This window comes from Dermacentor silvarum, chromosome 1, assembly GCF_013339745.2.
Source record: "Dermacentor silvarum isolate Dsil-2018 chromosome 1, BIME_Dsil_1.4, whole genome shotgun sequence".
Classification (NCBI taxonomy): Eukaryota; Metazoa; Arthropoda; class Arachnida; order Ixodida; family Ixodidae; genus Dermacentor; species Dermacentor silvarum.
In genome coordinates, this window is record NC_051154.1 from 83,569,930 (window position 1) to 83,597,023 (window position 27,094).

A 27,094-nucleotide genomic window follows, 5' to 3' on the forward strand; every position below is an offset into this window, starting at 1 on the left:
GATGAGGAAGTGCGATTTAAATCATTTCAATGTCATCCTTAGAACAGCATATAAGAAGGCGCTGGGACTGTCGGTCAAAACATCTACGGAGCGTTGCTGCAGTTGGGGGTGCACAACACAACAGATGAGCTGATTGAGGCCCACCTATTAAGTCAATATGCCAGATTGGCAGGAACGAAAACGGGGCGCAAGGTGCTGGAGGACTTGAAAATCAGCTGCACTTACCACACGGCAGCAAGACAAGACATCCCGAAAGAGTGGAGGAGCAAGTTTGCGACACTGCCCCTACCGAAAAACATGCACCCTGAATATCATCAAGCAAGGAGGAGGGTGAGAGCCAAGAAGATGGATGGGATCTATTCTAAAATAGAGGGAGCCTTCTTCGTGGATGCTGCGGGTCCTGTAGGAGGGGTCTCGACAATAGCGGTTGTGCATCAAGGGAAAACGGTCAGTGGACTTTCTGTTCGGCACGGGAAAATTGCAGAATTGGAAGAGGTGGCGATTGCTATGGCAGCTTCGCATCCTAATTCCGAATACATCATTGCGGATTCGCAAACTGCATATAGAAATTACATGCGGGGCAGAATTGCGCCGCTAGCTTGCAGGATTCTGAAACAATCTGGGGTCTTCGCTTCGCGCAAAGAGCTGATTTGGGTGCCAGGTCATCAGGGAGTAGAGGGAAATGAGCGTGCACACGCCGCCGCCCGAGCTTTCCTTCCCCGGGGTGCCTCCTCCTCCCTCCCCGTAGAACCGGAACTCCCATTGCCATTAGTAACTTATGCAGATGTATTACAGCACTTGCGCCTATCGCGACGAAAATACCCGGGCCCTGCCAAAGGATTAGATAAATCAGAAGAATGTCTTCTACGGAGATTACAAACCATGTCATTTAGCAATCCAGTAAAGCTACATGCTATCGAGCCACAATCCTTTTCAGCCGAATGTAAATTCTGCGGGCAGAAAGCAGATTTGTACCATATGGTATGGGCCTGTCAGGCTAATAGTGCCTTAGAAACCACACAACAGCCAACGTGGGAAGGATGGGAGGCAGCCCTGTCCAGCTCAACCCTCGAGGACCAGCAAGCCCTCGTGAAAAGAGCCAGGGCGGCGGCTTTAGCCAACGGAATCCCGGAATAAGGATTCGACCACCCTTCCCCTAACTCCCCTCTCCTTTTCCTGTCAATAAAATGTTTTCATCATCATCCGTGAACCGCTGCCGCAATGGCAAACATGGCGGACACGGCTAGCATGGCAGAGCTAATTTCCCACACACACCGTGCTTCTCCCTCCCAGTGTCGAGTCATCATGCGAGCCATGCCACCGGGCGCCCTCTCTATCCGAGCTCTCTTCCGCTGCGCACTTCTTTGCCACAGCAGACAGTGATGTTCTGTGCAGGGAATTACCAGCCACAATTTTGAACGAAAGGGAAAAGGGAATCTTTGGGATATTGCAGGGAATTTTAATATTGATGAGCAAGCCATCACTTTGACAAACCACAGCACACCCTTTTCAGAGCCGGTCAGCTTCAAGTTCTAATGGCTTTTGTTGTTGAAAAACTAATGTGCTGTTTTGGTACAAAACGTGAACTGCAGCTTTTTGTGTGAATATTAGATAAAGTGACCTGTGCGCGCGTGCGTGAGTGTGTGTGCGCATGTGCGTGCAGGGAAATTTACGGGGATTTCTTTAGAATAATGCAGAAAAAATTGTTGCAAAAAAGGAATTTCGTGCATAGGAATGGGAATTCTTCCGCAAGGTACGGAAATATTACTGGCGGCAGATGTTCAGAGGCCCGCAACGAGTTGGTTACGTGGGACCTTTGCTCTCGCGACTTCCCACTCTCGCACTTGGTGGACCGCTACCCGGTTAGCCCTAGCGCAGCGAGGGCGTGTACTCGTTCGGTCTTGAGGTGAGCCTTTGCCGTAAGCGCCATGACTGTCGCACTGTGCTGTATCTTGGGTAATTATACCCGTGTTTGCTGGCCATCTGACTCCAGAGCTTTCTCTGTGCCATGTTGGAGAGTCGACGAACCCTGCAAAGGAGTTGCGGAGTGGAGGAGTGTCATGCCCTTTCCTGACCGTAGCTTGTTCGGTGAGCCTTGTGCAAACCCATCTCCACATAACTGCCGCCCAACGTCGCGCCTTTGCCTGCTTTTGCTCTCGTGACTTCTCAATTCTCGCACTTGGTGCACCGCTACCCGGTTAGCCCTAGAGCAGCAGGCACGCGTACTCGATCAATCTTGCGGTGAGCCTTTGCCCGGAAGCGCCGTGACTGTCGCACTGTGCTGAATCTTGGGTTAATAAACCCCGTGTTTGTTGGCAATTTGACTCCGGAGCCTTCTCTGCGTCATGTCAGAGAGTCAGCAAACCCTGCCGCAGCGCCTTTGTGTGTTGCGGAGTGGAGGAGTGTCGTGCCCTTTCCTGACGGTAGCTCGCAGGGTAAGCCTTATGCAAACCCATCTCCACCTTACAAGGCACACATGCTGCCACTCCTGCAGTGCTTTTAAGTGAGGGGCTCAAGCAGTTTCATGACAGTTAAGGGGGCAATATGACGACATCCTGGGAGCTCCCGTTGGGCAGGTCTATAGCAGACTAACATATAGTAAACATATCAGCGCTTGGCTTGTCCGTTTCTCTGCCCCTCTGTCTGCGTTTTTTCGCACTGTAATTTTCCTACCACGAATACATACCAACTTACCCAACTTTCGTTGGTTTTGAACTAACTTACTCAATCAATAAACTGGCAACTTCACATATGGCACATATGCAACTTCAGAAAACCACGGCCATCTGTCAGGCACCGCAACTGTTGCATTTTATCCCAATGAATGTTGAACAGAGAGCTGTAACATGCTTGCACAATAATATGCTTTTATGAACTGCTTGTAGAGTCATGGACAATAGAAATACAGTGGAACCTCAATTATACGTCCCCCAGTTATGCGACGACCCGCATTTTACGACGAATTGGTTTGGTCCCGGCAAAACCCCCATAGAAATAATGTATTAATGACCTCGATTATACGTCGCAATTTTACGCTGACCTGCCTCATACGACGCCTCTCAGGTACCGTCCATGGAACAAAAGAAGGTCTAAGCCGACGCAGGCTGGCACATAAGCACACTGCAGGCGGCTGATAACGGGTGTGCAATATCGTATTTACCCGAATGTAATGCGACCGCGATTGTAACGCGAGGGATGACTTTCCAGTCACGCGAAATTAACAAATGAAAACCACTAATGTAACGCGAGATGAACGGAAAAACAAATGGTACCTGTATTCAAGGAATCGCAATTCGGAAGAGTTCTCATCCCTCATCATAGTCGTCTGAAGAGGAGACAGAGTTTCCTTGGGTGGTCTTCTCGGGCGATCACTTTCACGAAATTTCACGTGACTTGGCACAGAAAGCGTCCCCGACAAGTGTTTCAGCGCTGTCCTAAGCTCGCAATCAGCGCCAAGAGAGCTGTCGGCAGTATACTTCGAGGGTGCCGGTACACTGTAGTGCCGGGGCGAGCTGAGTCTCACGAAAGCAAAACTATCTCCAAAAGTGATCGCCCGAGAATTGTCATCTTGCATGCCGTCGAGCTTGTTTGAGATTTAAGTACTACTCAAAAGACCGCACAATCATTTCATTCGAGGTCAGTACCAGGCCACTTCTTCATGGTGCACAGAGCCGCGGCGGACTTTCCCAGCTCCACGGCCATCAAAATTGCTCGTCTCTCGAAGCGACCGTCATACCGAATGCGCTGCATCGCCATAACGTCGCGAATGAATGGAGTCGAACCACAAAAGGCTGTAGGGTATAGCAGCATCATAACCAGTCACAAGCACAGCGAAAATAGCGTCGATTCCGACCAAAAACAAGTTCCGACTTCGGCCGACTTATCTATGGATTGGATCGAGACGTAAAGTTACAGGTTGCCAACGTAACGGTAAAAATCGCGGGATTTAGAACATTTGTTTTCAAATGGTCAATTTTGCCGTTATTCGAATGTAAGACGAGGGTCGAGTTCAGGTAATGAAAATTATAAAAGAAAGAACTTGCTTACAATCGAATAAACACGGTAATTTTTAAATTGAATCTACCTTCCTTGGAAGCAGCGCAGGTTCGTGTCGCGGGCTTATTCAAGCGGTCTGTACCCGATTTTTGGGCAAGACTGAGTGCTGATATTCTTAGTTTTTCGATCATGCGACGGTTTTACTTGGTCCCCTGAAAGTCGTATAATCAGGGTTCCATTGTACGAACAAGCTAGGGGTAGCTAGAGTGTGTTCTTGTTTTTGATTTCATCAATATGTGTAATATCATCATGATTAATATCATCAGAAAGTGTAAACTTGTCAAGACCTTCTTTTATTGCGTGCATTATGCACAGCATGGGGGTGACAGTGAATTCACAATGAAGTACAATGGATGCAACCCTATCACCTTTGCATTAAACTAATCCTCAACTTTTAAACCCAGGTCATTGTAGCTTTTGACTTGCCATCATCCCTTTCACATTGGATCATTACATTTCATCATTACAACATGGGAGGAGTCATACAGGTCATGTTTTGACATGCATCAGCTTGAACAGCATGAAAAGCTGATGCCTGACAAATATTTTTTTAATCATTATTATTGCCATTACGGCCAGTTGTAGTTAGAGTGTACTAGAATATGGTCAAGTTGCATGAGCAGCTAGTGCAATGCATACTTTCAGGTGGAGTATGTTACAACGAAAAATACTGTGGCAGTGCTGCGAATTAAGTGGTTCGATTAGATTGATGCATGCTACTGTGAACTGTTGACACTCTTGTTAAGCTGTGCTGACTTCACACTTATATTCGCTATTGCTGCATTGATATAATGTTTCTTATTTTACATTATAACATTTTATGGCATATGAGTAAATCTCTATGGCTTTTGCCCTTTATGAGCATGTCTGTACAGCCTTAGTGTGCACTAGGAGGTGGAAGTGACCTGCAGTGTTCTGGCATAGCTCTGGGAGCAACTAATTCCCAGTTTCAAGTAGCCTTGCAGCAGAGGAACTGTACTTTGCAAAAGATTGGTAAAGCTGAGTAAAATGCATGCATATAAGAAAAGTCGGACAAGAAACATTGTTTAATCAATATATTGTGAAACTGTGTTGAGTAACTTTAATGCAGAGAAAATCATGTAATTTGTACAAACGTAGCAGAAGGGCAGGTTGAGTGAACACTTCAAAAAAATATTTCACTGGATTTGGTTCTCTATCCCTTAAAATCATGGAGTCATAATTGTTTTCACCAAAAATAATGAACTGCAAAGCCTATAAAATAACTTTCCTTCACAGCGAAAGACCAAATTAACGTGACAACAGTGGTAGGATACCCTTGAGAACTTGTGCTGGACTGCCTTCTCTTTAGTGGTGAGAAGTGAATCGCCAGTATTTGTGCTCGGCACCTGCCACACATCAAGAAGCACCCACCGAGTGCCAGACCAACATTAGAAGTAAAGCATACTTCTGAATTAACAATAACAGGTGTTGTTCTATACATGTCAGGTTTAAACGGGCCCTGAAACACGTTTTGAACATAAGAAAATGCTGCCGATTCGTAGACAAGGCTTCTGTGAACATGTGAGGCTAATATTATTGCACTGCATACAATAGGGAATTTACACTCTCATGTCAAATGCAGTGAAAAATCGCTTGCTGTCTCTGCTTTGCAATGTCGTCATGCAGCTACGTCGCAAACAGCCAAGAGCACCCCACAATTAGAGACTTATTTCGTGATCACTAGAACATTCTTAGTAATATCATAACTGCTTCATTCTGAGTTAAATAAATAAAAAAAATACACATCTGCAACATCAAAAAGACCAAAAACAGTATTTCATCTTTGCCCTTCCGGACCACACAAGCAAGTTGCGTGTAGCTGCGTCTGCCGAGTGTGGCCTCCGAGATATCATACCAGCAAGCTGCATAGCATAGGTACCATGACTGCCAGTTTCACAACAAGCCCTCTCTCCGGCGAAATGCTCAGAGAACCGCATGCTCCAGTTGGTCTCTGCAAGTGTCATAGCTCAAGGTGCCCGAGCAACCATTTCATGTCGAGAGAGTGCTTAAGCCCAACTTTTGGCATTCATGGTATTGTGCCTCAAGAATTCATCCCAAATGACCAGATTACAAACAGAGAGTTTACTGCCAAGTTTTAGGGTGTCTGAGGGAGGCCGTTTAGAGAAAACTGTTAGATTTGGGGTGCACAAGAGGCTCGATGCTGCATGCCAAAAATGCACCCTGTTACAGATCACTCCACACACGCGAATTTCTCGCCGGAAACATGTTTCTACCCTACTTGTCAGATATGGCTCCGACTTAATTCACTCTCTTCTCAAAATTAAAATCCCAGATCAACATTTGTCATTTTGGCACAATTGCCTCTTAATTAAGCTTGAATCGTAGAAGGGTGCTTGACTCCTTTCGGAAAGGAGACGTCCAGGACATACAGTCAACGTCCAATTTTTCGAACTCCCTAGAGACCACGAAAACGTCCAAAAAAATGAATGCATGCCTTTTACTGCCCAAAAGGGCTCAAGTCGCCACAGGCACGTCCGAAATAGCTCTGGTGGCCTGCCAGTACACTTATTAGGAATCTCATACGGTGATAGGAGACAGTGCATGCACGCGTGTGTAATTAAGGTACACATAAGGCATGCTGTTCCACGACATTGGCCCCTTTCCACTCTTGATATGCTTCACCGCAATATATTGCGTATGCTTGCCCACGTAACACTGCTATTTTGCGGCGAAGCTGACTTTTGGGAACCGGCATTGCTCATGCATGCTTTGCACGTTTTGAAGCTATCGGCGAGAATGATGAAGGCGGAGTTGGTGCCATTGCTGAGCACGGCGGATCTTTCCAATAAAAAACAGGGCACCGAACAGTATGAAGCTTGGTAGCAAACGTGGAATAAGGTGACTAGGCTTTGGATCTGTCAATGCCTACGAGTAACAGTGTTTGCTTGGCTCGGTGCGAGGATCGCTGTTGCTCATAGAGGCCCGACGTGTCGGGTGCCGAGTAGCATAACATCTCGCAAAAGTGATTCAATGAAAATACAGCTCCTGGTATACTGAGCTTTTGCGAGAAATTTAGTAGGTACGGGCCCTTATTTCAAAAGGCTACGTGTGTACTATGCACAGCTAGGGGCTTACATTTTCATGAATTAGCTTATCACGAAATTCTTCCCGGTTTTTACAACTTTGAGTCAACAGGGTTTTACTGTATATGCACTTTTTACTGCAAAGAAACTTGTTAACTCACATCAATAAGCCCCACTCCTTGCTGTAAAACCTGTTTGCACTTCATCTATGAGGTTGTTTCATATGCATTTAGCTTGCTGCCAATGAGCCAAGTTTTTGTAACACAATGCCAGAGTAGGATTTCCTGGGCAGCTTATATCAAATATATTACCGATTAACACGATGAATTCGATAATACCTGGCAGTAAATGATGCTCAGGACTTCAGGAAGCTGAAACGGTACCATACTGAACCCATCGAAGCAAGTCAGAAATGCTGCAAAGCTACTCGGGAACATTAAAATATCAGTATTTAGTTCCTGCAATAAAAGTAAGCTCATATGCAGCGAATTGGGCAGCCGTGTAGTGGCTATGCATTTGTAAGCAGCCAGCACCTATGATGCTCTCCAGAATAGGAAAAAAATTATTGCAGTTCACACAACGAAATAGATGCTTCACACGCTTATGGGTCAAAGGGGTGTCATTATCAACAGTACGGTTTCCCATACGGGTTTCTAAGAAAGCAAGCTTCGCAGTTGAAGAAAAAATTGTCCTGGTCTGGGATCCATCCTGGTCCGGGTTTCCTTCGTCACTTCGTGCTTAGTCGGGTGGATGACTATTTTTCCTTTCATGGACTTTCCTCTACATTGCGGGCTTCTGCAGAACTGATGTGCCATATTCAGTGTCCCAGTGCTTCGAGTTGTCTATTATTTTGACCTCAATCTGGGATATGCTAGCCGCCTGGTTAATTCAGATGGACGATGCTGGAGCGACCATCCAGGTAAGGCGTTGGTCTCCAGTTCGTATCCCAGATCAGGACAAACTTTTCTTAAATTTCGAAGCTTGCTCTGTGAGAAGTTCGTATGGGTTTCCTCTGTAGCCTCGTGCTGCAGTCAGGTGGATGACAAATTTTCCCTTTCATGACCTTTCCTCCACCTTGCGTGCTTCCGGAGAAGTGATTTTGCCAGGACAAATTTGAAAGGTTTGAATATTCACACTCCTAAAATAGAGCATATCAACATTTGTATGTCAAAGTATGGCAGCACAAAAATCGTTTGCTTTCTATGCTAATATTTCTCGTGCTCTACATGAGCCCTCTATACAGAAGACAAAGAAATAGTTTTTGTTGAAAAGAGGTGCAGCTGTACTCCTACACAGCTGAACCATCTTGAACTGAAAGTATGATACACATTGTGCTCAACATAAAGAGGCACCCTCACAAGTTGGGTCTGTGACTGAGAGTGGCAATGTAAGGCTGGTGCGTTGACCAACTTCACCACCATCCTCATGAATGAAGGTGGTCAATGAGACTATGGTGACATAAAGAAGCAGTTTGCCCATTTCTATGAGCATACAAAGAAGCATGATGGAGAATATCTGGTAGCAACCAGCTCCATTTTACGTGCCCTGTTGTGGCCCAGATTGCCCAAAACTCGTCCTATGAAACCCTGATGCATTTGCATCATCATTCTGTGTCATTGAAGGCTTTTCAGGCTGCCGAAACACCAATGATCTAAGAAGATGAATCTTAAAGGCCAACTGCAATGAAATTTCACTTGGGCTAAATTGACTATAAATGCTTAGCATATACTATCAATGTAATCTTGGTAAAGCCGCAGGGCTGCTAAATGTCAAATTTTTTTATCAGCAGCCTTTAAATAGCGCCTAAGCAAACGATGCGTGCACCTGGCAGTGAGCGGCTGCGATGCAAATATGGTGAAAGTTTTAAAACCGTACACGACTGCTGGCCTCTCAGTTGTGCCTAGGCACGTCACTTGCTCAACATTTGCAAGTTGATTAGTGCCTCTCTTGGCGTGCTTTCTCATTGCGCATGTGATTTGAGCTCTTGCAAGAATGCCGACGCATCACGTGGCCGTTGGGTGCTCGAACACGAACTTGAACATGAGCGATGGCTGTGCAGTACACAACGCTGCGTAGAGTAAGGCCGAACACATCTTTCTGCCCCAGCTTTCAGAACGCAAGCGTGCACCGTGCCGCAGCAGGCAAGTGCGACACGAACCAGCCAATGCCCAAAACGCATGTGAACTACACTTGGCAAAGCTGCAGAAGATACATTTCACAAGCGCAATCATGGACCCATGCAAGATCTGCTTGCCAACGCTTTCTCGAGATGACTAATGTACTATAAGCTGTGATGGCACATGAAAAGCAAAGGTAAGTTGTATTCAGTGGCGATCATTTCCGGTAGTGAATTTATGTGCGAGACATTCGTGCTGGTCGAGCAGAAATAGCGATACTCTAGCTTTGATGTGTTGCCCGCATCGCCGCGGGATGGTCGTCAGCTATGTTGCCGGTGCCTCCTCATAACCAAAATTAGCGAAGCCTAGTTGATCAAGCACCAACCGTACCCAAACCGCAGAACAAGCCAAGTCCAGCAAGCTGTTTCAAAGCTGCATTGCCATGTATGTTCCACCGGCGTTGGTTCCGCGCGTCCGGCGTTTGTACATTCACATGTTAAACAGCGACACAGTCTCGACGACTTCTTCAAGCTGCTTCAAGCGGCACCAAATTCACCCTGAATGTCTGCACCAACAAAAGCATTGATTAAGTGAGGGATGTGCCGGACAATGAATGTTCTGAAAAAGCTGGCAATGATTCGGCTATCGCAGCACAGTCGACTTCTGTTATGTTACCAGGAGATGAAAATTCGGTGCATTCATTGACTTTACTTTCGTCCAATATCTGTGGCGACAGCATGATAATAGTCGAGACACGGACTGACCAGATTGCAGGCAAGTGTGTGTGCACATATAGCAACACGTTAACAAACTTGGGCTGTATTCTTGCAAATTCACTATCGAAGATAATTTTATTTGCACAACATTTCACGTGACTAGTACCAGACGTGTCGATGGACAATCACATGCTTGGCACTGTGGCAAGAATGCCATCGCTCGTAGACGCTGATGCATCTGACACTAATAACGCGAAATCCCACCAAAGCGACAGTATCCCTGAAAGTGGTCATTTGAGAATCAGTAGAACCTCGTTGATACGTTCCCGCTTAATACGATTTCCCAGCTCCTACGCTCACAATCGCCAAAAACAAAAATAACCCTATAGAGGAATGTGTTAATACATTCCGGTTAATATGTTCCCGGAAAATATGATTATTCGGCAACAGCGTTCAGCATTGCAGCAAGCTGCAGTCGTATGATACGTTCTGCAGCGAAAAATTCTCATTCAGGTGTGCAAAAAGGCCGCTCTCATGTGCTTATGAAGCGCTAAGTGGCAGATGGTGGCTTCTCTGCAGTGCTCAATTCCCCCCCATCCGCGACTTCTCTGCACTGCTCATTCGCCCCCACAGCTTCTCTGCAGCGCTTAATTGTCCCCTCCGCGTCTTTTCCGAATTGCTCGATCGCCTCCTAAGCCATTGCCTCAGCTTAAAGCCCCTCCATCGTGTCCGTTGGAAAATGCATGGAGGGGCTCACCTCAGCTCTCAGTCAACCACACATCAACGTGGAGGTAGGCGGCCACGGTGGCCGTCAAAATCTTCAAACGGCTTTTTAACAGTCTCTTTGAAGGAAAGAAATAAAATTATATTGTTGACATTGTGGGGATGCGCAACTCTCACGCGTCCCCTGATGTTTTCCACGCATGGCTCCCGTATCCTGTAATCCGGCTTCGCCGCGTAGCTTTACGGCGGCGGAGTTGCAGCGTATTACGAGAGATGGCGCTAGTGTTGCGCTGCTAATGCCACCTGACAGTGGGGGGGTTACGAGGGGTGCAAAAGGGAGGAGGCTATTCCTCTTCGGGTTGGGGACGGTGAGCGATGCGGACGTTCCGCGCGTGCTCCGATCCATGCTTCGTGAGATCGTCTCGTGAGGCTAGGAGCAGGACACCGGTATGGACGAACGTGCCACCGTTCGCGTGACCGTACACGTGAACGACTAGGCGATGGTGTCATAGCATGGGGCGAACATATTCGCTCACTATCCGGTCGCGGTGAGTCGGACTTCCTTGATTTGTTGCGCGCCCATGTGAATGTTCTATGGGTAGTACTTTCGCTAGCATGCATTAGTGTGTGAAAGGCACAATAAATGCCCTTTTGTTTGTTTGCACTACTGTATTGTCGTTCCTTTGTCCCAAGAGCATGTGTGAGACCCCACAACATTGACAGTTGAACATTTTCTGTTAAACATCTTATTTTAGTTTGCTGTTCAGTTTTTTCTCGTTTTCATCTTAGTGTGATGTAAGTTTTTTTTTTTGGCTCTGCCACACTAAATCAGCTGCGAGCTACAGTCGCGCCGCTTCTGCTGGTGGCGGCTGACGCAAGGCTTAGTGCAAGGCTGCATGCTGCTCAGTGGTGCACAATTCGTGACAGCTGCAGTCGGTAGCGGTAGCGTGCAGCCAAGCATGGCGTCGAGGAAGCGCAAGCCCTTGTCGATTAAGGACAAGCTGAATATCCTAGCGGTTGTCGACAGGAAACCGAAGAGGAAGCGAATCAACATAGCGAATGAACTTGGACTGCCCGCGTCTACTGCGAATACCGTTGTGTCGAAGCGGAAAGAGATTGAGACGAACGCCTTGGTATTCAGCGGCGCAATAAAGCAAGCTCGTGGAGCCCGTCATGGGGAGCTGGAGGAGGCGCTATTGAAGTGGTTTAAGCAAGCGCAGGCCTCCGGAGTTAACTCTGATGGCAGCATGCTTAAAGGGACACTAAATCAAAACAATAAATCAACTTAGACTGAAAAAGTATTAATTGACAACTCTGGTGTCGTTAATTACACTGCAATAGGTCAATTATTATAAGAGAAAATGAAGCTCAAAGTTTAATTTTTTGAATTTCGTGCAGGAACTCAACGTCACCACTTCAGTGTGACGTCACGAGTTCTAAAGTAATTTTTCATATTTGGGCCACATTGGCTCAGTAAAAGTGCACGAAACTTGCCACATTCAGTCTTGGGCTCCTTTAGAACACAATGTAGTCAATCTTTACCGCTAAAGAATTAACTGGGACCTAGAAGCCGCTGTCAAAATCCATGAGTAATGGTGAGCTGGTGTGGGAACTTCAAGATGGTGTCGCCACTCGCCTGCTGTGTTTTTAGTTTTTTTCTGGCTTACCAAGCAGCTTCTCGCAGTAAGAGTGGTGTTTTTGGTATCGTAGAAAGGTAATCTACTGATGCTGAAGAAATCCATTTTTCCCTTTAGTGTCCCCTCAAGGAGAAAGCACTCAAAATTGCTGATGTTCTAGGGATTGACGACTTCACCGCCTTCAATGGGTGGATAAGTTGCTTTCGAGCTAGGCATGGCATCACCTACCAGCAGGTGAACGGGGAGGCAGCAAGCGTGAATCTGGCAGACGTCGATAAGTGGCTATCACTGCTCCCCACCATAATTATTTTCATCCACACGACGTTCACAACGTAGGTGAGCTCGGTCTTTTTTTTTTTTTTTTCGAGTTCAGCCTAGCAAGTTGTTGAGCATAAAGGGCGAGTCCTGCCACGGCGGAAAGGCCAGCAAAAAACGATTAACTGTGTTGATTTGTTGCAATGAAGATGGCAGCGACATGATAAAGCCATGGATGATTGGGAAGGCGAAAAACCCGACATGCCTGCGGAAGATCGCTCGTCTGCCTTGTGTCTACAAGAACAACACGAAGGCGTGGATGACTTGTGAACTTTTTTAATGCTTCCTGCGTTACCTTGACGAACAACTCAGATGCAAGGGGTGCAGTGGCGTGCTGTTTTTGGACAACTGCGCTGCCCATCTGAAGGACACATCATTCCTTCACAACCTTTGCATGGTGTTTCTACCAGCAAACACGACCATCCACGTGCAGCCTCTCAACACTAGTACTATCAAGAATGTAAAACATTTGTACCGGAAGTGCATTGTGCGACGCTTTCTTGCTCACGTGTCATGTGGCAAAGACCCTGGGAAACTATCACTTCTCGACACGATGCATTACTTAAACACTTCTTCGGAGAGTGCGACGTGTGAAATGGTTAATAACTGTTTCAAGAAGTGCGGCTTTCGGCGTCAGCCTGCAGCCAAGGATACGGAGCACAGCGAGGATGACCTCGTGGTGTGCGCCTCTGACTATGATGACGACATGGATGAGAAATTCCTGTCCACTGACGCCGATGTGCCCTTCGCCGAGTTCGTCGTGATAGACGACAATGTCCTGACTTGCGAGCCGCAAAGTGTCGCCGAGATCGTAGCGGAGGTGGTGGCGGACGAGGCACCTGAAGACGGCGGCAAGAACAAAGGCTTGCGCCGATGGCTACCTTCGCCAAAGCCCTTGTTGGACTGGAAGCCTTGCAAAGCTTCTTTCGTACGAAAAACAATGAGAATGCGGACAAGGGTCTGCAATGTGTAAAAAAAGGAGCTGTTCCTGTCGAAGGGTGAGATGCACGAGCACAAAATAACTATGTTATGCAAGAAATAAATGTTTTTCCCCTTGCACCTCAATATGGGCTTGTTAGCCTCAATTTTTGCTGGATTTCACATAGTACGTCTTCCCGGATAGTATGTTTATTTCTCGCAGCTTTTTTTGAAAATGTATGAACGAGCTTCTACTGTACTACACATTCTTTTTTTTTCCACTAGCGAAATAAAGTCATTTATTTTCTGGCGCATCAGATATTTCAGATTCCCTATTATTCAGACCTTTAGGTGGTCCCCATCAAGTCCAAATTATTCAACTGTACTACTGACTGCAGCACTTTCGGAGGTCAACCACAAGTGCAGCCTGTGCTGTGGTTTGACCACAGTGTCCTGCTAAGGTGACCTTGATGGGACTCATGGAATTGATCAAATTATCCAGCAAATTGAGTTAAAAGAAGAAGCAGAAATAACATCCAAACATACGTCAGCTTAATTTAGCAGTATTTATCCGAATCTAGCACATAAATGTTCGCCCAAATATAACATGCACCCGATCTTAAAAGAAAAATATAGCATGGCTCCGAAGCTTGGAATTAGAAAAAAAAATGAAGCCTTCAGAGTTTACCTTCACAGAATGAAAATGTATTCACACTTCATGTCCACTGCTTTATATCGATTTGGGCTACATTGTCAACTCCGGCACGGTACTGCATTTGGTATTCCACATTTCTTGAACAACTCCACAATCCCCGTTAACAGAAAGGTGGCCCACACCTAGACTAACCACTTCCCCAGTTTGTCCTGCGATTAACACAAGACTTCAACACGCCAAAAGCATATGATGAAGCTATGTTGCCATTAGCTTAGCACGTAAAATAACTTCTCTTCTGAATAAAATTTTTTAATGAAAGTGCATCACCAACTTCCATGAAAACTTGCTTTGTCACCATCTTGTGATGACAATGGCTATGACGCTGGCTCTGACAGTAGGCTGTTGTCAATGCCGCGAATGCAGATTCTATTTCATATTTGATTGTAATGTGCAGGCCATTTTGGACCTATTTTCTTAGGAACAAGATGCACATTAGACCTATTTTCTTAGGAACAAGGTGCACATTAGAATTGTATACGTCAGTATTCATTTATTGTGAGCTGCCATTTTCACTTGAAACTCTGCTGAGGACAGGCTGAAAATCAGCAGCAGAGATAAAGTATACTTTAAAGGGCACCTCACCAGGCCACAGCAAATTTTGGTTATATGCTGAAAGTCAGGAACCTCAGCTCCCTCTAGCTTACAATGCATTCATCTTTTACAGAAAAAATACATGTGTCATGTTTATAATACATCATACCGATCCCACACAGCTCACCTTTTTCTCAGTGCCAGAGTAATCAGTATACACAACATGTATAAATACAGACTGAGCGTGAAGTTCAAAACAGAGATAAGACAAAACCTCAGTAGTTTACACACTCTTGCAAATTTGCAAAATAAATTACCGCGCTACCCAACTAGATATGGAGAAAGCTGGTTAGTTCATACTCCTCATCTTAATACCAGACGTTTATCTTACACGTTATCCTGTTTTCTAAATGCCTACAAATTAGATGGCTTTGATATATTTTCTTGTTTTTATCGGAATCTCCGCATAATGTACAGTTCTTAATTTTGCATACTTCCTTTTGCTGTGATTTCATGCTGTTCCGTGGTTTGTATTGTCAATAGAATTTGTTTTTGTTCAAGACACGATCATTACCCCGTTTGATACATTTCACTTATTGTGCCAATTTTGTGTATACTTTTATGTGTTGATATGCTGCTTCTGCTAAAATAAACAAATCAGAGACTGTGGGCTGGTCAAACTGCATGTGAGCAGCTTTTTCTCCCTCCATCCTCCCATCTAATATGTATGATGGCAAATAAACTCATTATTAAATAAGTTCAAAAAAAAAAGTTGTTTCGTGCCCTCTGGGAGTGTTCTACTGCAAGAATTTTTCAAATTGTTTCATTAATAGCCAAGATATAAATATTTAAGTACCGCAAACCCATGATTTCAGGAGGCGAGCTTCACTGCCAAGAGACGCTCTCTCTCCACTTGCCCCGTCTAGCCTCCCCAAGCGAAAATTCCTTCCCTGCATTTTCGCATGCCGGAACAACGGCCAGAGCCGGAGAATCACGTGACGCATACGTCACGGGCCCCACCTCTTTTTCTTTTTTTTTTTCCCCCTCGCTTTTTTTGCTGCGCAGTGCACTTGTAGTGACGGCCTCGAGCGCCGAGTTCTTCCGTTTGCCTTGCTTCGCACAGCACACGAGTTTGCGTGCTGCGCACGAGAACACCCGACTAGCGGTATAAGTCAGTGCTGCACGAACACTGAGGCACACGCAAGCGGATCACAGAGCATGATCGCATGCTCGAACATGATAGAAAATGTCAGTTTCATCGTCAGTGCGTGCGACTGCACGACATGGAACAAGCAGATGAACCGGAAGTACATCTCTCTTGCTGCAGTGCAAAGCAAAACAGAAACACACAGACATTTTGTTTGTGTGTTTTATTGTTTCTCTAAACTTTAATTCGTCTATTGAAGCAATAGATTACACAAATAACAGATGTTGCCCTGAATAATTCTCGAAGTGTCACGTGTCACTATGAGCGATGTCACAGCATATACATGTACATAGGCGCACTTGCTGATATTCTTGGAGCATGGTGCTCGCAAGGAAAAGGGCTGACGGCATTCAGTTTAAAATTTCAGCTCTTTCCGCGGTGCGTAGGGCTGTAACACTTAGTAGACACGAGTGTTAGTGCACGTTGTATGCACTGCACTTGTCAGCTCAAAATGGCCATAGCTGATGAGGGGCCCATTAACACAGGTAACTGTCCCCTAGTGCCACCAAGGCACTGTAGCATTGGGGATCAGGCATGCGGATGCTGACCAGTTAAGTTTGAATTATCTGACAAGGTCCAATTATAGGATCTAAGTAACAAAAGCTTTGGCCCTTAGAAATGTGTGGGTGCCAGCCCACACTTTGATCAAAATCAACTTAATGAAAAATCAATTAAGCAGGAGCCAAATTATTGGATGTCTACTGTACTATATCTACAACACGTGTCGAATATTCTGCTATAACTAATAACCATCATTATATTTTCTGGCGCAGCCACAGTCCAGGTTTAGGTCGGCCTTGGGATTGTTTTACTAGATTCAAACTCAGTTTTAGCAAATATGAGTCCACGCACCATTCTCGGTTGGAAACCATAGCTACATATAGTAGCAATTTTGCTCTTAGAAGTACCACAAAAAAAATATTAGGAAGTAGAAGTCTTACTTACCGGAAGTTTTGAGAATGAGTTGCTGAGGCCGGAACCAGTGCCGAGGCCAGCCTGGAGAAATGAGGGGACAGGGGAGGGACAAGACAATGATGTTTCTCATACCAATGTTACATCAATAGCAACTGAGTGCTACTATTCCTTATCATAACAAGTCATGCAGACTCAGAGCAATGTTAAAAAGCTCACCCCTGCATTCCCACTATTTTCTGTCTTCAGCTTCTTCCGCGGACCAATGGCCAAGAGGGCCGTCATATTCGCCTCTCTTTGCCGCATCTCCTCCATTTCTGCCTTTTGCATCTGAAACCATCAACAAAGCTGTTTAATATCAAGAGGCAATAGAAATAAATGTGTCATCATAAGAAGTCAGGAGGAAGTAATTCAAATGAGTTCAGAATAAGTGGCATTGTATGAAGCCTTCTCAGTGGTTTAGTTTGTGAAGCTTACAACAGAGGACACCACCGGCTCTTATGCAAAGTCTTGCCTCTGGAGTGCACTTGAATGTTTAAATCACAATAGCAAGCATCAGGCTTATTGTGCAACAATTCTGCTTTTGCAAGCATCATGGCAGCGTTGCGCCGCAGCCCCAGAAAACTAAGTCATCATCAATCATCATCAAACTCATCAGTCTTTGTAGTCGACTTAGATGAGAAAATGGTGTGTTGTGTCCTGTCCTCAACTATAGAGAATATGCCTGTTTACGTGTTCGATTAGAATGCACGCACCTTACGCTTCAAGTATATGGGTGTGCAATGTCTGGTGTATTTTACGGTGAAACTGATGTGTAAAACTGTGGTTTGCTACAGAAAAAAGATGTATTGTCAGATAGGTGGTCCCATAGAGTGGGACTAATCATTCAGACACCCAATAATTTATATACATGTTTATTAAACTGTGGGGTTTACTGTCCCGAAACCACACAGTGGGTTATGAGGGAAGCTGTAGTGGGGGGGCTCCAGATTAATTTGAACCAATTGGGGTACTTTAATGTGCACCTAAATATAAGTACACAAGTGCTTTTTCATTTCACCCCCATCGAAATGCAGCCACCGCAGCCGGAAATCGAACCCACGACCTTGTGCTCAGCAGCACACTGGGCCTCTTCAATTAATCTAGTCTCTGACAGTCATGGACTGCTTGAGGCCAGTGTTGCGGAGTTACCACTCCGGAATTGGAATGACTCCGGAATCATTCCACATTTTCGCGACCCCAGAATGGAATGGCGATAACGCTTGGAGGAATGGAATGGGAATAGAATTAAGCGCCTTTTGCCCAGAATGGAATGGAATTTTGTGTTTTTTCTGAAAATACAGCACTTTTTCGTCTCCGCGCTATTTTTTGTCAAAATATGCCAAAGAAACAACCAGCCCACGTTCAAACATTAGTAATTCAGAGCCTCGAATTTAACAATAAAGCAGTATTTTTAAAATGGCTTGGCTGATTACAAGCACGGTACATTTATATGCAACGCATCTACTACAAGTCTGTCCTTACAGACTGAGTTGTTCCGAAGTTTGTCTCGATTCCTCGCGTAACCGCGGCTCTAAGTCGTTGGTATGGGTCATGCGGAACTACGGCGGCGGCATACTCTAACACATATAAATAAGGACACATATATACAGTGGAATCTCGATGATACGATCACGGCTAATACGAATTTCCGGATGATACAATTTTTTCTGTGGTCCCGGCCGAGCCCCATTACTTTGCAACGTGCTAGAGAACGGTTGTTACGAATCGATTTTTGACCCGCATCGGTTGATACGAACGAACGCCGCCCCACCGACGACCGCGAAAGAGAACAGCGCGCAGTCACGCACTTTCTCCCGTTCTCTTTTGGTGCGGAGGCGCGGACGCGGCGCTGGACAGCGCGAAGGCCACGACTGGGCGCGAAGAGTTTGAAGCGGTGGCGGTTTTGTTGCTTTTGTGCTTTTCCTCCTTTTACGCGTGCCATCGGCCGGATGGAGTGCCTGCTGTGCTTCGGGCCGTGTTCTTAGTGTTTGCGCCATTTTGTCTAGTCGCAGCGAGCTATGTCTACCGAGATACCATCTCGGCTGATTCGCGCGGCCGTACGCCGAGGCGCGGGAGCCTCCGTTGGCGCGTCTTCCGTCGACTTCGTTATCGGTGCCGATGGCACAGGGCGATTGTCGGTTTCGCTGCCGGAGTCACATGGTGCTAGCTAGCGGGGCACGTAATCTACGGTGCAAGGTAGCGCGGCACGTTCAGTCGGGTGCTCCTCCACTTCTCCTGCTAATCGCCGTATTTTTCTTGCTGTAGGAGGCTTGTGCTTCCGTATTTCGAAAGCGTGCTTCGTCCAAAATTTCTTCTCCAACGAGCGACGATCCATCACTAACCTGGGAGCTCTCAGTAATCCGAATTCTGCGTGTCAAGTGAAGGTGCCGGCGTGGTTTACGAAGCAGACAACTGCGGTTGCCATCTTGCCCCTGTCATAGCAGCAACCAATGAAGAGACGCCTTTCAGCACGGCAGCGAATCGGAAGCCTGCTTTCATCGGAGGGCCCGTGTGACTACCTATCGCAGACCCGCGCTTCTTTTGTGTTTGTGCGTTTGTTACAAGATGGCGACTACAGACGAATTGAGCAGCGGAACTACAGTGGCTAGAATTGTAGGGGAACGGCGAAACTTTGAGCTTTCGAATGATACCAAGATGGCGGCGCTCGGTGGCGGGAAATACGAGATATGTCTCCGTGAACTGCGGTGTTTTCGCGCGATTTAAAGCTGCTTTCTCAGCCTGCGCACTGATGAATTAATCTTTTTCGGGCACTTTTAGTGCGTTTTCAGCCAAACCATTTTGATACAGCGTAGATTAGGGGTTGCAGATACCGAAACGCGTGGTTTTTAAAAATTAATTTTTCTCGCGATTTTCGCGATCAGATCCCCACGTCCCCCCTTAATTTGGCTAGTTTTAATTGCGTTTCGATGATACGAATTTCGGCTAATACGAATATTTTGCGTGACCCCGTGAGATTCGTATCATCGAGATTCCACTGTATTATTATAGAAATAATTAAGCACTTCTGAATGCATGAGTTCATTATTTTCAGCACAGGACCACATAAATGCCATTGTGCCTGCATATCAAAAATTTCATATAAAAAAAATTGGCTGTGGCACTTCCCACGTAACCACTACAAGTATTGGACACATTAGACATACAAAACTTTCCGTGAGGGGAAGGGGAAAAGAGAAAGAGAACAGATAGGCACAAAAAGATCAGCAAGTCAGAACGTACCTCTTTTGCCTTCTGCTTTAGCTTGAGCTGTTCCGGATCCTCCATTTTCGACCGACTCTGTCAAATAATTGAAGTAGAAAAAGCTTATCAGTCAGGAAATCCATTAATATATAAATATGAACACACACACAGAGAGAGAGAGAGAGAGAGATAAAACATCTTTATTGAAAAGTCCCTGCCGAGTTCGAAAGGGGAATGGAGGGGCCAGGAGGCTAGACCCATAAAGCTCCCAGTTCTGTCAGACGCAGGCCAGGCCTTGAACCGTAGCGGCGTCCTCCGCCAGCCGGACTTCTGGGCATTCGCTGAGCAGTATAGCCTCCCACTGCTCAGGGGTTATTTCAGCATTATGGTTTATGCTGTGTCTGATATTGTTTGGTGCTGATGGGTATACCCATATTACGTGACGGAGGTCTGCACGTGGTGTATTGCATGTCTCACAGTGTGATGAGTATGCTTCTGGGTGTATTTGGTGCATGACTAGTGGTGTAGGGAAGGTGTTTGTTTGTAAAAGTCTCCATGTAGTTGGTTGATGCTTGTTTATTAATTTGTCAAGAGGAGGGTATCTGTAGCGAGCATTTCAATAGTATTTGAGGATTTCTCCGTAAGTAGTCATTCGATCTCCCATTTGTTCGTATTAGGAAACTTCTTTCTTGATAGGATTGTGGTTCTGGGGGGTGTAGTTCTGTTTGGGTCTCTTCAGGGATTTGTTGTTCGGAGAGAGATGGACGACGCAAGTGACTCTCCCGGTTGATACTTGCTTGGGCAGCGTCGTGCGCAGCGTTGTTCCTAATTACCCCTGCATAGCCTGGTGTCCACATCAGTCGAACAGTTCTTCTGTGGGTAGGATGTGTTCCAATGAGAATTCGGTATGCTTGAGGTGATATAAGTCCCTTGGTGTAATTAATTAAGGTTGCTTTGGAGTCGATGACAATGCATGATGCAGTGGTTGATTCGTATGCTAAAGCTATTACAGCCTCTCCCCCTTCTTCTGAGTGTTTGGTAGAGAGAGATACAGACAGACAGACAGAGTTGACTTCAATTCGACCTGGATGGGACCAACAAAATTTATCTGATTATCCAGCGGGTTGAATTAAAGAATGAGGCAGAAAAAGACGTAAAAAAAACTGTTGCTTCGATTTAGCAGTATTTACCAAATTATAGTGTACCCAGTTTTTAATGCAATTAGCATTTATTGCTTACTTCAGGCACTTTGAGTCTACCTGTTATCTAGTCTTTTACGCCCACACAGTGAACCAAGTTGTCTACTAGCTTGGGCCACTAGGTATGTGTTCATGGTGCTGATGTCGTCGTGTTTGTTCCATCGTCGTCACTGCAGCTTTGTCATGCTGCCGTCATGCCGTTGTCATCACGCTGTCGTCGTACAATCCTCATCATTTCAGAAACATCATCCCATTGTCATTATGCTGTCATCATCGTCCAATATACATCCTTCCATCATCATTCCATCAAAATCACGCTGTCACCATTCAATCGTGATTATGTCACCGTTCTCATGCCCTTGTCATCATACATTAGTTATCATACTATCATCGTGATGCCGTCGTGGTCGTTCCATCGTTGTCATTTCAGCTTCGTCATCCAATTCTCGCCACACGATCATCATCACACGGTTGTCGTCATTCCATTGTCCTCATGCCATCGTCATTATACCATCATCATTTCAGAATCTTCATCCCATTGTCGTAATACCATCATCGCCGTACTGCCTTCATCGTTCCATCGACGTCCTTCTTTCTTCGTCATTCCATCTTCGTCAATGTGTCGTCATATCAACATGGCCATGGCCGACCCTGGCGAGTGAGTGTCATAGCAAAGTGGGCTAATCCTGCAGACAGTGTATGAGAGAGGACACAAAAGAAACCCAACTTTAATTTCACACCTCTAACATGTGTACTTCCATGTCCCGCCACTAGGTATACCCAGCTTTAGCCCTCTGCTATCAGTGGCTTGACGGAAGTCATGGTAGAAGCAAGTCATTTTGCTCAACACTTTGTACTGAAGAGGTTAAACACGGCACTTCTATGAAAATATCATGTGTGATCGTAGTCTGCATCTCTCTCTCTCTTTTTACAGAAGCTCATGGAATGCTTCGAGATGCTTTCAAGGAACAAGCCTTGAAGTGTACTCAAGTCTACGACTGGTATAGTCGATTGAAAGATGGCAGAATGAACCCTGAAGGTGAACCTTGCTTCAGGTTGCCCTTCAGCCAGTTGAACAGACAAAAATGTTGATTTGATTCGTGAAACAATCAACTAAGATCACCAAATGACAATCGATGAGGAGAACACAGGCATTAATTCGAGTGCATGCCAACGAATTTTGACGGAACTGCAGATGAGGCGAACAAAAATTACAAGGGGCAGCGTCAAACTGGGTATATACGAGATATATGTGTCATGACATGCAGGTCATAACATGATTGGCATGAATGCCATGAATGCTATCATGGCATGTCTGAAAGTCAAGGCATGATATGATTCCCATGAATGTCATAACATTATTACCATGACAAGAACTTAGGCCAACTCAGTGGACCAAGCTAACAACTAACTTGGGGCGATGCCTATACGCTCGTGTCCGTGATCTCGTGATGTTCGTTGCATCATCCTCCCAGCTTCGCAATCAGAATCTCGCCTGACTCTCGCATACTACCTGCACTCGAGCAAGGTGGCACACGTAAAATCCTGGCATCTCGGCAGCAGAACACTGGGTGGTGGTTGCATTCATTCAAACAGCGATTGAAAAGCAAGTGCCCCACAAGCGTTGATTTCCTAACGCCGGACAGCAACACGCCACCTCCTCGCTCCTCCCGAAGCTTAAGTTCACACCAGACTTTCACGGCCACTCTCGCCGTTACCAGGCTGCTAAATAAAACATTGAGGCCTGCTCTTTCCTGGTGCACATAGTGTCCGAGTACGACAATGCTGCACTAAATTCCACTATGGCAAAGTCAACGTGGCTCAGCCAAGGCGAGCAGTGCACCAGGCACTTGGTAGAATGAATATACAAGGACAAAAGCTTCAGGTTGTGCTACAGTTTCGCCGTCAAGTCACCCGTTTGTGTTCTTCAAGTGATACCACATGCTGCTGTCAGTGAGCACTTAGTTTTTCCGTTTCTTATCCATCTCACACCTCCATGCTGCTCGTTCACATGAATTCGATCGCTCATAGAAGTCATGCAATTGTCGATACCATCGTCATCGTCTTGCTGCTATGTGAAACACACGCACTCTCGCATTATCCTAGTTCACAGTACTTCTGTCACACACACAAATTGGTCAACCTAGTATCGCTTTGTGGAACCCAATACAATGCTGTATAGCCAGCTGCCTGCAAAATGCTTCGCATAACGTCGATTCCTACAGTGGATGGGATCTGCACAATTTTTTTTTTTTTTAGACTTGATGCATGAAAGCTCGGCCTGTCTCTGTCTGTCTACATGGACGCATGTGTGTGTGTGTTGTGGTCTGAAAATGGGTGCTGCTTTTCTGAATAAGTTGAGTTTGGCAGGAACTTCATAAGCAGACTTTTCTTACATTATCGTTTTTCAACAAAAACATGGAAACCTTACACTGCAAACTCAATTTATACAGGAATCGAAGGGAAAGGAAAAAAAGTATTCCTTATTTCAAAGTTTTGTTTGAGCAAAGAACAAGCTCAAGATTTCAAAGGCTCCCAGGGCCAGTATAATGCTGCAATTCCTTTCGCTTGATTCTATTCTTTTCTTATTATACACCACTCATGACCCGTCAATCTTGATAATAACGTAGGTGGAAAGCCACTAGGGCCATTGATGAAACACAAAAAGGAAAAGAATGAAAAACTAATCATTACAATATTCTGGACCAGATTTGTTAGCTTATTAATCAGATGCAAAGTGAGCATAATTATGATCGCCCTTGATTTTTTTTTTTTTTCAGATTTTTTTCCAAAAGATTTTTTCATTGGGGAAAGACGTCAGGAGAATTCTGCAGAGCCACTCTGTTTGAAGTAACATTGCAGAATCTCTACACTTCTCTTACTGTTTGGGCTGGTACTACAACACACAAGGTCTTAACCCTATCAATGTAATCGTCACTAAGGGCTATTGCTCTTTTTCATCACCTTGATGCAATTAATAACTTAAATTACTGTATCAATCATAGGTGTTCTGTCACTGGTGCACTACAGTGCATATAAGCAAAGAAAGCGAGTTAAGCTGAAGGCATCAAGCAGTGCTGGTAGCCCCTACTGTAAAATATACCCCCGGTACCTTGTCCACATTTCGCTTTGATTGTTACATCATTAGGAGCATAATAAGTACAAATGAGCTGTTTTCCAACTGCATTTTTTAAGAAAAATGCCCCTAAATGAGCATAAAAGCTGCAATACTACATGGTGTAGAAAGTCTGGACCCAAATATCTAAGTAAAATACTGTAAATTAAAATATCTTTTCAGGACGAAAAATAACTGTACTCACCTTTGCAGCCCTAAGCAAAATCTCTCTCTCCTGCTCCTCATGCCTTTTCTTCTCTAACCTGTCCAATTCTTCCAGAAATTTGAGCTGTGCTTTCACATCTTGAGTCACTTCATATCGAGAATCAGTCTGGAAAACAATAACATGTCACAAGGGATGAGAAGATATGAGAAGTTTCACACCGATTTCACCACAAAAACACTAACTCTGTACCACTGCTAACTTGCTTGTTGCCATGCCCAGTCATTTATTTCAAAAGGTGAACAAAATGAGTGCTAGAAGGTGCTGAAAAATTCTGTAAACATTATGAAAATGTAAAAGTGCAAAGGACAAAAATTTTTTCCTGACCTTGATGTTTTCAAGACGATGTTCAGCCACAATACCCAGCTTCTGCACAAGCGTTTTTAACCGTTCTTGTGTGGCATGGGAAATTAGGGCAACAACGTCTGATGGGATTTCTTCAATGCCGTATTTGACAGCTGCAAGACCAACATGAGCCATTAGGGTCACAGCCACACAATCAATGACCCCATGTGTCCCAAGCCACCATACCTATGCTTGTGATCCTCCTTTGCAAAGGGTTCGTGAAGAGGAAGTTCTCATCCTTACAGGACCTTATCTGTGTTCCAACAATCTCGGCATTAGATGCAAGAATTCTCTGGCTTTCTTCAACAAGGTTGACACCACCCATAGCTGCCACATCGTTGATGTCATCATCATCCCTGCATAGAGGATAATACATTTGTTCAGGACTTGTGGACATTACCTGTTTCTCCCATGCCCTTACAGAATTAAATTGACTTCACTTGCTGAGTCTAGGTTCAGTCAGTAAAGTGGCTTTCTCAAGTGCATCTTCAACATCGCTGTTGAATACTTAAATACAGAAACAATCTGAAGAATTTTGTTCTTTCAAATCAAATCAAATCAAAAAAATCTTTATTTGTCGCAAGAAATATACACGCTGTTCTTCTCATTTCATTGAGAAGAACAGCTCACAAAATTTTTCACAAGCAATCAGACATGCATCACAGAATCAAGTTCATCACAAGAGCTGTACAGCATCGCCTGCACATAGAATAGTGTGATCAATAATTTTTAAAGCTTTTATGTATTTTTTATACTTGCAAGAAATACAGTGGAACCCCGAATATACGACTTTGAGGGGACCACGCAAAACCGTTGTATAATCAAAAAACTAAGAATATCGGCAGTGACTCTCAGTCTTGCCCAAAAAATGGGTAGAGATCGCCTGAATAAGCCTGAGGCACGAAACTGCACTGCTTCCAAGGAAGGTAGATTAAATGATTAAAAAATTACCGTATTAATTCGATTGCAACGCGAGTTTTTTCTTTTCATGATTTTCGTTGCTTGAACTCGACCCTTGCGTTACATTCGAAACACGGCAAAATTGACCATTTTAAAACAAATATTCTAAAAATGCGATGTTTGGCGTTACATTGGCAACCTGCAACTTTACGTCTCGATCCAATCCATAGACAAGTCGACCGAAAACAGAGCTTGTTTTTGGTTGGAATCGACGCTGTTTTCGCTGTGCTTGTAACTGGTTACAATGACGCAATATCCTACATTCCTTTTGCGGTTCGACTCCACTCATTCGCGACATTATGGCGACGCAGCGCATTCGGTATGACAGTTGCTTCGAGAGAGGAGCAATTTTGATGGCCGAGGAGCTGGGGAAGTCCGCACTAGCTCGGTGTCTCGCCGTCAAGGAGTCGGCGATTTACGGATGGTGGGACCAGCGGCAGGCCTCCTTTAAATGTGAGGCCAGTTGGAAAGGCTTTGTGCAATATGAAGTGGCCTGGTACTGACCCTGAATGAAATGGTTGTGCGGTCTTTTAAGAAGTACTTAAATCTCAAACAAGCTCGACGGCACGGAAGATGACAATTCTCGGGCGATCAGTTTTGGAGATACAGTTAAACCTGGATATAACGAAATTGACAAATTTCCGAAAAACTTCATTATAAAGAGGATTTCGTTATATGCAGCTTCGGCAAGAAAATTCGAAAAAGAAACGCTTATAAGCCGTATTTACTCGATTCTAACGTGCCCTCAATTGTAACGCGCACCCGTTTTCCGTTTTCGTCGAAGCACTCATCCTTTGAATGTCACACCAGGTACCGGATGCGTGGACGCGTGTCGTTTCACACAAGCGCGAGGCATCGGAAACGAAGAGCGAGCGTCACGATGGCGTCGTAACGTCGTATAGTGTTACAGTAGAACCCCGCTGTTACGTTCCCGGGGGCTGCGTTTTCGGCCGGTCCCAGCACAGCTCCCATAGAACCCAATGCATTGGTAACCCCGCTGTTGCGTCGCAACTGTGGGACCGTTCCCGCATCATACGTTGCGAACTGCCACCCCGCACTGGCCCGAGCGGCCATTTTGACTTTTCATGTCGCTTGGC

General features: G+C 45.2%; 1 protein-coding gene across 4 annotated transcripts in view; it reads right to left on the minus strand.

Moving 5' to 3' along the window:
• LOC119431670 (transcription initiation factor TFIID subunit 4-like) overlaps positions 1-27,094 on the minus strand; it is a 99,498-nt gene that overhangs the window by 2,276 nt on the left and 70,128 nt on the right. For all 4 annotated transcript variants that reach the window (XM_037699164.2, XM_037699169.2, XM_037699157.2 and 1 more), the window contains 6 exons: positions 25,224-25,393; positions 25,020-25,150; positions 24,675-24,800; positions 20,195-20,251; positions 17,132-17,242; positions 16,946-16,996 (listed from right to left, as the gene is read on the minus strand). In XM_037699164.2, coding sequence (XP_037555092.1) covers positions 16,946-16,996; positions 17,132-17,242; positions 20,195-20,251; positions 24,675-24,800; positions 25,020-25,150; positions 25,224-25,393 — 646 coding nt within the window. The remainder of the gene's footprint in view (positions 1-16,945; positions 16,997-17,131; positions 17,243-20,194; positions 20,252-24,674; positions 24,801-25,019; positions 25,151-25,223; positions 25,394-27,094) is intronic.